This window comes from Pediculus humanus, genomic scaffold (genome assembly GCF_000006295.1).
Source record: "Pediculus humanus corporis 1103172107895 genomic scaffold, whole genome shotgun sequence".
Classification (NCBI taxonomy): Eukaryota; Metazoa; Arthropoda; class Insecta; order Psocodea; family Pediculidae; genus Pediculus; species Pediculus humanus.
In genome coordinates this window covers 303,679-315,286 of record NW_002987470.1, presented here as the reverse complement: position 1 = coordinate 315,286, position 11,608 = coordinate 303,679, and the positions used below count along the sequence as shown (strand labels likewise).

The following is an 11,608-nucleotide window of genomic DNA, read 5'->3' as shown; positions in this document are numbered from 1 at the left end:
TTTTTTTTTCATTTTTTTTAGGTTATATAATTTTTAACCGGTCCAATGTGGACTTTGAAGGCTACGCTTTATAAAATATATATATATATTTTTAATTAATTAATTGTAAATAATAATAAAAATGATAATTTTTAAAACTGACCTGATAAATTATAGAAAAACTTTCAATTTTTTTAAAAATAAAATTTGATGGTTTTTATAATAAAATCTATAAAAAATATTAAGACTCACCTCAATCACTAACAGAGAACAAAAAGAAATATGGCTACTCTTTCGAGTTGCACATGTTTTTTTGAATGCCCGGAACGAGCACATTCTAACAAAAACTTTTTTTTTACATTTAATTATTATTAATAAAATAATAATTGAAAATTTAAAATAAAAAACGATTTTTTTAAATTTATTAATTTGCTCGCAAACATCTGAATAATACTTAAAAACTAACTAAATTATTAAAAATACGGTAGCTATGCTCTCGTAGGGCCGAACTTTCTAGAATCTTCGGAAAAATGATGCAATTTTTTTTTTCCAGTAAATCATTTGAATTTTTTCCCGATTAAAAAAAAAAAAAAGGGCAAAAATATCATGAATCGATTAAATAATAATTTAAAATTTAAATTTTATTTCGTTTTTAATTATTTAAATTAGAAAATATATTTAAAAAAGATATTTAAAAAAAAAAAATAATTTCGATTGTTATGTATTTAATTAAATTTTTGTTATTTAGGAAAATTTATAGTAAACAAATAAATTTCTTTTTAAAATAAATAATTTTATTTTAATAAAGGTTCTTTTTTTTTTTAATAAATAAATTAAAATATATTTAAAAGTTTTATTAAAAAAAAAATAAAATAAAATAAAATAAAAAGTTTTAGAAAGTTTATTATTTAAAAAAAAATTAATTTTTTTTTTCTTTCGGTCACGTGTTTTTATTGTTTCCGAAAATTGACGAAGTTTAACGATTAGAAATTTCTATGAGGTCGTATTTGTCGAATCTTCTCGAAAAAAAAGAAATTTTTCTTATAGGAAATATTTTTGTGTTTTTCTCACATTCCCTGAAAAACTAATAAATTTTTTTTTTTCTAAACAAAATGGTAAGATAATTCATATATTTATATATTTATATATTTTTATTATTAATATCTTTTTTTTTATACGTAAATTATAATCGGTTTTATGTGAAATGATGCAATTTCATTTTTCTATGTTTGAATGAATTTGGGCAAATTTTTTTTTTTTTTTTTACAAAAATTAAGAAAAAATGATTTATTTATTTAATTTGCGTTTACATAAATCAAATTTTAAAGTCTATTTGGAACGTTTAATCGAAATTCATAAGGATTTGTTATAATTTTTCATAAATTCATTGATTAAATCTTTATAGAAAATTTTTTTGTTTGGGGAATAATTGAAAGCCACATGGCTTCTTAGCCGGTTAGCCATGATTTGTTTTTTCTCATCGTCAGGAAAATAATTATTTATTTATTAAATTCTTAGGCAGCAGCTGTAAAACCACAATTTGTACCAGCATTGAAAAGATTGGTTCCATTATTCGATAGAGTTTTAGTACAAAGAGCTGAAGCTGTTACAAAAACCAAAGGTGGAATTGTAATACCAGAAAAAGCTCAATCGAAAGTACTTCATGGTACTGTTGTAGCTGTCGGTCCAGGTTCTAGAAATCAAAATGGCGAATTCATACCTCTTGCCGTGAAAGTAGGAGATAAAGTTTTATTACCAGAGTACGGAGGCACAAAAGTCGAATTGGAAGAAAATAAAGAATTTCATCTTTTTAGAGAATCTGATATTTTGGCCAAAGTAGAATAGATTGTTATGTTTTTTTTTTTTTTTTCTTCTTTTTCATATTAATTTTTTTTTTTTTTTATCTTAATAAGAAACCATGTTGAGTAGTATCGATTAGGTTTATTAATTTTATTATTATTATTATTATTTGTAAGAAAGGAGACTGACTGAATGTTTAGTTATAATTTGATAAATAAAATCACACTACTTTAGGCTTGTATGTGACATTGGGAATTTATTCATAATTTTGTCACATATAAATCAGCCTTTTATTTCAAATTATAAATATGGTTTATTGTATTAGGCAAACATAATTTAAATTAAAATAAATTTTCAATTTTGTTTGTATTCAGTTTCTAATTTTTTTTTTTTTTAAATTAACAAAAGCTTTAACACAATAATTTTTTATAAATAATTATAACAATTTGATATTTTTTTTTTTTTCAAAAAGTGACTTAAATAAAAAAATAAATAAATAATATCGAATACATAACATAATAATACTAAAACAAAAATTATTAATCATTTTGACGACCTCTTATGACCTATAACTCGAAACTTTTTATTTTTAAATATGACTAAAATTCTTTTTCTAAACATGTCTTCCTACTTATTCCCACACACACACATAAAAAAAAAAAGGAAGAAAAAAGGGAACAAGGAAAACAACCCCTCCCCCCATAAAAAAAAACAATTAAGAAACAATATCATATATCATATATATATATTTATTTAAATTTAAAAATTTATTATTATAATATTATTATTAAAAAAAAATCCCTTTGTGTTAAATATTAATTTAAAAATAAAAAGGCAATAATACGTAATAATAATAATAATAATAATAAAGCCCGATTACATTAGATTATCGTTTATATATATATATAAAATAAACTCTACCAACAATTAATAATTTTTTTTTACTCTTTTCGTTATATATATATATATATATTTAAATATTACGATTTAACAATTTTTTTTCTTTTTTTTTGTTAGTCTTAAATAAAATTAAAATAATAATAATAATAATAATAAAACAATAATTAAAATATTAAAACAATAATTAAATGTTTAAATAAAATTTAAAGTTTAAAAAAAAAAATTATTAATATTTATAACAAAACAATTTTATTAATTTTTTTAAAACATAAAAAAACATAAAAAAAAATATAAAGGACGACAAAATTCAGACTCGTTAATAATTTTTCATTCGAAAATACATAATTTAAATAATAATAATAATAATAATAATAATATTAATAATATTAGTTATTATTATTTAGCTGCCTTTTAATACTCAACCGTTAGTTTCCTTTTTTTTATCTTATTTCCGTTATTTGTACCCATTTAATAATAGAAAAAAAAATTATCGATTTATTTATAATAATAATAATAATGATAATAATAATAATAATAAATACTATTTGAAGAAAAATTTGAGTCTTTAATTAAATTGTGACAATATTTTTTAATAAATATGTATATATATATATAAAACTTAACTAACTTTAACTTAAATTTTAAATTTTAAATAATAATAATAATAAAAACAACCTTAATGATTATTATAAATAAAGCAGCAGCAGCAGCAGCAGTAATAGTAGTAGTAGTAGCCAGCAGCAAAATCAGCAGCACCGTTTAATAAATTTGTGATTAAAAAAATTTTTTTTTTTTTGTAAATAATCGATCGGGTACTTGTTTTATAAAATTATGTTTTAGGCTAAAGGCAAACATACAATACCCGATACCCGTTCCTCTCCCTTTCCCTCCCCCACTTCCCTTATAAAAAAAAAATAAAAAGATTACGTACAACCCTTACCAAAAAAATTGACATTTTATAATTCGATTCGTTGAATTATCACCTACGACATAAAAATATCCCTCGAAAAATTTTTTTTTTAACTAATTACACGTTCGAATAATTAATTAATTAAAATGTCGGCCATTTTATTTTACGCGAACTAAAACTCACCGAGAGCAAAAAAAAAAAAAAAAAAAAAAAAAAAAAAAACAACCGAAATGAACAAAAAAACAAACAAACAAACAAAACTACAACGCCACTACGAAATTGACCAAAAAATATTAATAATAATAATATTATTAAATAATAAATAATAAAATTATTATTATTATTATTATTATTATTGCGACTTAAATTAATTGTCACGGTTCGTTTAAATTAAAATATGGCAACTTTACTTGAGAAAAATAAAATAAAATAAAAAAACTATTCGTTGTAGTTTCTAATAAAATAAAAAAATAAATAACGATAATAATAATAATAATAATAATAATAATAAATCAAATCGACGGTTTTCATAATAATTTTTCTTTTATACTAATAAACAGGCACTTTGGAAAGCGTTAGTACAAAAACAATTAAAAACATTTTTAAAAAAAAAAATATTAGAAGAGAATTTTTTAATAATATTTCAATCCTTCTCTCTCTCTCTCTCTCTCTTTTTCCCTCTCCTCCATCCCCTCTCTCTCTCTTTCACACATTTCATTATTTATTATTAATTTCTATCTAATGTTAATATTCCTATCATTTAAAAAAAAAAAAAAAAAACAAACTAATTTTTTATAGTTTTTAGCGATTAGAAAAATAAGGCGAAATTATTATTATTATTATTATTATTATTATTATTATTAAATCGTTGTTTAACTTATCGTTGTTAATTATTACTATTACTATTATTACTATTATTATTAGTTTTATTATTAATTCATCCTCTTCCTCTTCCTCTTCCTCCTCATCTTCCTCCTCCTCCTCCTTTTCTTAGCAGACGTTTTCCAGATCGTTATGTAAAATATTAAGCGATTGTTATAGAACTGATTGACTGATTGATTGATTGATTGTAGATCCCTGTATTATAATAGGGGGGGAGGAGAGGAAAAAAAGAAATTATAAGAAATTCAAAAGAATCGTGAAAACCCAACCTTAACATCCGTCTTCTTACCTTTCTTTACTGATACCACGGTTGAGATCTAACCCATCTGTACCTGACTCCAGCATCCGTACGGATTTTGATGGAAGCCGCTTCGGCGGCACGTACGGTTTCCTTAACGGATTGCATGAGATTTTGTGCGTTTCCAACGAGCATATCCGTTGCTTCTTGATCTTCTGCCGTGCCTGGGAAGGAAAAAATCACCCCCCACGAATAACGTTATTAAAAAAAAAAAAAAACAAAAACGGGTGTTTTTCATACAAACGCAAAGTGCTTTGACTACAACTACTCCTACTTTTTGTTCAGTGCTATCCTTTTACTTTTTATTCTTTACTTTTAAAGCCGACAGAAAAAAAAAAAAAACATTTAAAGCAAACGAATCCATTCTAACATGGATGATAGAAAAAAAAAATGGCCGCCACGTAGTACGACAAAAAAAAAATAAAAAGTAAAAAAATAACACTGAAACTACAATTCGCTACTGAAACTACATTTAAAAATTTACTACAATGATGCGATGCATTTAAACATGACAAAAACAACCAAACAAACAAACAAACAAACAAACAATAAGCAAGGATTCACTCACTTGCTCCTATCATGCATCCTGTAATGTAAAGAAGGGGAAAAAAAAAAAAAAAAACAAAAATTAATATAATAATAATGATAATGATAATGATGATGAGTTAAGAGCTAACCGTTAACATTTCAAAAAAAAAAAAAAAAAAAAAATCGAATAATTTTCTTTTCGATAATATCGTTCGACCGGAAGTATCGAATCCAAAAAAAAAAAAAAAAAATAATAATAATAATATTTTGATTTAAATTCATGCCGTCATGCAAAACAAAACCTCAGGGGAGGGAGGGGGGAGGGGGGAGGGCGGAAAAAAAAGAAATCCTTCTTTCATTCACCCTACAACCCAACAACCTAAAAGGAAAAAAATCTTTTTCTTTTGTTTGTTTCTTTGTTAATAACATTCAAACTCTCTCTTCGACCGAATAAATGAATGAATTAATGAATGAATGAATGAATGAAAATAAATAATGCAATAATTAATAATTACGTTAATAAAAAAAAATGCAAAAAAAAAAAAAATTTTCAAAATATTAAAATTAATCATTATTAATCATTAGCCGGAGTCAAAAAAAAAAAAAAAAAAAAAAATTTTTTTATGCAATCAAAAAACAAACAAACGTTTTCTTGCATAATGTAAATCAACGTCATAACAACAACAATCACAACAACCGAAAAAAAAAAAAAAAAAAATGTAACAACATAACAAATTTAAAATTTCCAGAAGAAAAAATTATCAAATTTTTTAATTATTGGAATGGAAGAAAAATTTTCTTTAAAATTGTTAATTTTTAAATTTTTGTGCGAGCCAAATGCAAAAAGGGGGGGGGGGAAAGAGGGGGGAGGGGGCGAAAGAAAAACAGGGAGAGAGAAGAAGACAAAAAAAATCTCGCAAAATCTTTTTTTTAAAAAAAAAAAAAAAAAAAAAAATTTTTTTTATACCCCCGATCAATTCTCCCATTTCCAGCCTCGGTAACGTTTCTGTTGGGAAAAAAAATTTTTCCAAAAATTAACTCGGTATGAATAAAAACTTTCTTTTTTCGTGAATGATAATAATAATAATAATAATAATAATGATAATAAAATATGATAAGACGTCTGATAACAAAATAAATAAATAAATTTTATGTCTTATTTTAGGTCTTCATACCTTGAGCTCCGAGCATCGTCGCTTTTACCGTCGATAAAATTTTCAATTGAGTTCCGATTGTCGGTATGCGTTCGCAAACTTGCAATAAATTCTGGAAAAAGAGAAAGAGAGAGTGAGTGAGAGTGAGAGAGATGGGGAAAAATTCCTGTGGGATTCCATAACTCACCGTTCTCATACGTTTATCCGTGCATTCTCGTGCCAATTCTTTCGCGAGTCTCGTCACTTCTTCGGATGCTTCTGCTATGGCCTTTGCCGTTGCTATCAAATCCCTTTTCGTTCCTCCTTCCCCCCTAACGAGTTGAGAGAGTTTACCCATGAGTAAAGCCATTTTTTTAGCGGCCGCGATTATTTCGTTGTCCTTCGACGACCACTGTTTGACTTCTTGATGTAAACCGTGAGCCGCAATCTTGTTTGAGAAACAAAAAAAAATTTTTTTTTATTAAAAATCCTCCCCCCATCTTGTTTTAATAAGAAAAAAAGTACCGAAACGTTACCATTATGGGTTGATTGGGTTGCGGAGCTTGTCTAAACATGTCATCTTCGTCATCCGTTTCTGGGGGCGGCGGTCTCGGGGGTGGATAATCACCAGGATACTCTCCGGGAAGTGGTGGTCTCGGCGGTGGTTGATCTATACAACATTCAAATTATTATTATCATTATCCGAATAAAATCGTTATAACCCGCCACATTGATTAATCACAAAATTCTCATGCAACTCAGTATCGACGTCGACATACGATTTCGACGCCAACTATTATTATTATTATTACCGTGATAAAAGCTTTTAGAAAAACTTACCTGTATCGCTATCGTACCATTCTTGCAAATGGTCACCTCTGTCGTAATAATCGTAATCGTCATAGACTCTCGGAAGCTGTGATTCTTTTATGCTAAGCCCAACTACATTATACCACACGCGCACACACACACAGAGAGAATGTGTGAATGATGACAAATATTAAAAAAAAAAAAAAAAAAAAAAAAAAAAAAAAAAAAAGCAAAAAAAACACTGATTTAAGCGCAATTAAAAAATTATTAGATGAAAAAAAAAAACAAATAAAATTTATTAATATTAATATTATTATTATTATTATTATTGTTAATAAATAATTGTTTGATTCAAATTTGTGCTGGTAGTGGTATACCATACTATACATATTTACATTAAAAAAAAAAAAAAAAAAATGTAAGCGAATAAAAAACTTTTCTTTTCTGTTATATTATTATTATTATTATTATTTGAACGACACCATTTTTTTTTTTTTTTTTTTTTGAAAATATTATTATTATTATTATTATTATTATTTTACCTTGTCCGTGATAGCCGACATTGAGTCCTGGATATTGACTGCTCGTGTAAACATCTAATAAAAAAAAAAGAATTAGGGAAAGTTTAATTATCGACGAATCTATTAAAAAAAATTTTTTCAAATCCCGAGGGATGATAAATAAATATACCGTTCAAGTTGAGACTGTTCATGTCTGGAGGCGGTGGTAAATCTGGAGTTGCCGTAACAGCCCATCTGACATCCCCGACGGCATTTAATAACTGGAAAAAAATTGTAATTTCGTTTAGGTTCCAGGTCGCCGCTGAATGTCCATGTTTCTACCCGGTCATGCGTGTATACTTACAGCCTTGTTAGATTCCCGCCAACGAGCAGCAGCATTGTAGTCGGTAGGATCAGCAGCAACGCATTTCGCATCCTGTACCATCGGAGTAAGATCTGACAAAACGGGAAAATAAAATGATGATTTTGATTTGTTTAAAATAAAAAAAGGGAATTAAATTATAAACTAAAATTTTACTCGATAAAACTTGATCGGAAGCCCTGTTGACTCTAGTAATAAAATTAGGATCCTCGGAATTGTCTGCTTCCTGTTTCGCAATCATCAAAACTCTGTTGGCCAATCTGGCTATGGCACTCGTATTATCGACCATTTTTTGCGGTTGATTCTTTCTTATGGCATCCTCGCAAAGAATCGTGTGCTTTTGCATTTGCTCTTCGGAAGCTTTTATGAATTCGCACGGGTCTATGGTCGTGTCGCAAAGGGTTCTCATTCTCTGAACCGAATCCGCATACTGAGCTCTCAAATTTTCAAAATGCTCGTGTGCAGCTTTTGATTCCGGGTAAGCCATTCTGATTCTTCCGGCGTTTATCAATTGAGGAGTTAAACTTTCCACCTAAACAATTAATTTTGATGTTACGTAACAACCATCGAACAAAATACCAAAGATCGGGGAGGGGGGGGGGCAAATTTACCTGATTTGACGATGTGAGAAGAGCTTCCGTCAATTTTTTATTTCCTCCGCTACCACCGGCAGCGACCATTCTTGCCGTTTTAGCTGCACGGTTGGAAAACTGCTCGAGGTTAAGAGCTTTATCCGCAAAGTTTTGTTCTCTGTGCGGAGTTCCCTCCGGTGCCAAAACTGCTTCGGTAAATTGTTTAAGGGGGGATGCAATGTCGATGAAATCTTCAACCACGCGATTTACCACAGCGTTTTGTATGCAGTTCTTCAATTCGTGCAATTTTTGTGACAGTGCTCTGTAATTACAAGACATTAATGTAACGCAAAGAAGGAAATATTTCATGTTCTTGAATTTAGAAAAAAGTTTAATAATTACCTGGCGACACTGTGAGCTTGAGGAGTATCACCCATTCCTTTGCGACATAAATCGCTCAGCTGCCTCGAAAGTATATCAACTTCGTCACATAAACCTAATATTTCCGCTTTTTGAACGCCCGGCAAACCTTCAGCAACCTTAAAATTTAAATGAATTAAAAATATATCAAACCCTTTCGAAACTCAAAGGTATAAATTTTCCTTTTTTATGTTTTAATGGTACCTTTTTTTGATCCTTAACAAAGGAAGCAAAATATTAAATACTCACAATTAGTTTTGTTTAACTTCAACTTAATTCTTATAAAGTTTAATTTGATAATTACAAACCTTTTTCCCTTCGTCGACAATCAGGGAGATGGCACGTTGACCCAATCCTCGGTCATCCCGTTCAGGATTGCTTAACCATCTTCTCGCTTGTTCCAATCTACCAGCAACCGTGTGAGCAGGCTGTTGAATTCCACTCTTGTCGACATTTTGCACAGCTCTGGCAACTCTCTGACACAAATCACCCAAACGATCTTGAATATTTCTTGATAAACCTTCGGCCTGGAAACAACAAAAAAAAAAAAAAAATTACTCTCGTAAAACTCAAAATACTTATGGTACGCAATAGTAGTAGTACCTGTGGAGTGGCTCCTTTCCCATCTTGTCGCAATTCGCACAGTGCGTCTGTCATGGTAGTTATGTCATCGACCATTTTCAATATGCTATCTCTATCTTGAGGAAGTGATCTTTCAGCCACTTTTGTAGCGTGATCCAATATTTGTCTCACGGATTTTTCACCGACTCCTCCCCTTAAAGCCAAGGGATCCTAAAAAAAAAAATTTAAAATCGAGATCATCAAAATAAGAATGTAATTTAACTCGGTGAGGGATGGGGGAAAAAAAACAAAATTCACCCTAAAAGTTAAATTACCTCCAACCAATCGTGTGCTCCTCTCATTTTCCCTTGTATGGCATTTTGACACTTTTTCATTACGGTAAGATTATCAGCATCCCATTCATCTTCATCGTAGGTGGTTAATTGCAAAACGCGGATTATTTCGTTTATCTCATCAGTCATTCTTTGTGCCAAGTAATTTCTGTTTTCTGCTGCTTCGTCGGCTCCTTTCCCTCCTGAATAAAAGAAGAAGAAGAAAAAATTAAACAATTCGCTTTAATTATGAATGAGATGTTGTTGAAAATGGGAATGGGAGTGGCAGCTTTAATTAAAATTAGGCAGCTTTCATATTTTTTCGACACAGAAGGGGGAATAATGAAACGTACCTTGGGAAACAATATGTATGTATATTTTCATTCCACATATTAAAATGGGAGTTAATGTCTTCACTTGTTCCAGACAACGAATTAATATTTCTCGATGAACCTGATGTGTCAATTCTTTTTCTCTGGCTCCAACTTCTCTCGAAACCTGGAAAAATTAACAAAATGTTTTTTAAACCCAAGAAAATCCAAGAAAATTGATCGTATCGAATGATTCATTTACCTTACTTAAACACGGACTTAAATCTTTTAAAAATTGTACCAAATCCTCCATGGTTTCCATGACTTCGGCAACGGCAAGGTAATCTAATACTTTTTTACATTCCCGTATGATTTTCCTAACTTCGGATTCGTCAAAGCACAAAAGCAACGAGGACGTTCCTTGAAGAATACCTCTCGAACCTTCGATTAATTTTTTCCTACAAATAACAATAATGTTTTCTTTTCAAAATGGCGGCTTCGCGAGGGAGGAAATACATCGACAACTACCAACCTTGCGGGACTCGAATATGGATCGACTTTAAGCATTGCCGATGCTTCTTCCAACAATCTGCTAGCTCCTTCGACTCTTTGCAAAGAGGCTGGCATATCTTGTTTAAGGATGGCATCATCGGAACTATTGATTGTTTCTTTACCGACTTTAACAAGATTGGCAACGGCCCGGCTAACGGCTTGCACGGGCCGTTCCAAATCTGGCATTGCATTTCCATCTTCTGCTTCTTCGTGTAGTATAACCAGTCTTGAGACCTAAAATAAAAAAGTAATTAAATGAGTTTTAAAAATAAAATTTAAATAAACCAAACAAACAAACAAACAAACAAACAAACAATGTCTGAACTTAAATATGAATTTGTAATGTTAAAAACGGTTTTTAATTACTCCTTTTTTTTTTTTTTTTTTTAAATAATTCTTTGAGGGTCATTCCAGTTTGAGCTTTCTATAATAATAAATTCCAATGAGGCTTAATGTGTAAACATTAAACAACAGAAATAGATTCTTATTACCAGCCAAATTAAAACAATCACCAACCAACCAACCAAAGTTCTCTTACTATTTTTCTGACTCATTCCCCCCCCCATTTTAATAATTGATTTTTTTTTTTTTTTCTGTTTCTTATTATTATTATTATTATTACCGAATGCTGTTTTTTTTTTTTTTTTGGCTTAAAATTGTTTTTTTTTTTGTTTTTATTTCTCTTTAAAATAAACTTCACAAACAAAAAATTTTTTTATTTAAAAAAAATAAAATGAT

The 11,608-nt window shown here is 28.8% G+C and overlaps 2 protein-coding genes across 2 annotated transcripts; one reads left to right on the top strand and one right to left on the bottom strand.

The window, feature by feature from the left end:
• Positions 1-1,091: 1,091 nt before the first annotated feature.
• Phum_PHUM397220 (10 kDa heat shock protein, putative) lies at positions 1,092-1,824 on the top strand (the record flags this gene model as incomplete). Its single annotated transcript, XM_002428638.1, has 2 exons — positions 1,092-1,094; positions 1,498-1,824. 2 exons carry the CDS (start codon positions 1,092-1,094, stop codon positions 1,822-1,824), a joined length of 330 nt encoding a protein of 109 aa, XP_002428683.1.
• Positions 1,825-4,766: 2,942 nt separating this feature from the next.
• Positions 4,767-11,056, bottom strand: Phum_PHUM397210 (Vinculin, putative; the record flags this gene model as incomplete). Its single annotated transcript, XM_002428637.1, has 16 exons — positions 4,767-4,933; positions 6,473-6,563; positions 6,639-6,878; positions 6,967-7,100; positions 7,271-7,372; positions 7,931-8,021; positions 8,105-8,196; positions 8,279-8,654; positions 8,734-9,016; positions 9,097-9,233; positions 9,423-9,641; positions 9,718-9,906; positions 10,011-10,210; positions 10,361-10,505; positions 10,581-10,776; positions 10,851-11,056. 16 exons carry the CDS (start codon positions 11,054-11,056, stop codon positions 4,767-4,769), a joined length of 2,868 nt encoding a protein of 955 aa, XP_002428682.1.
• Positions 11,057-11,608: the final 552 nt, after the last annotated feature.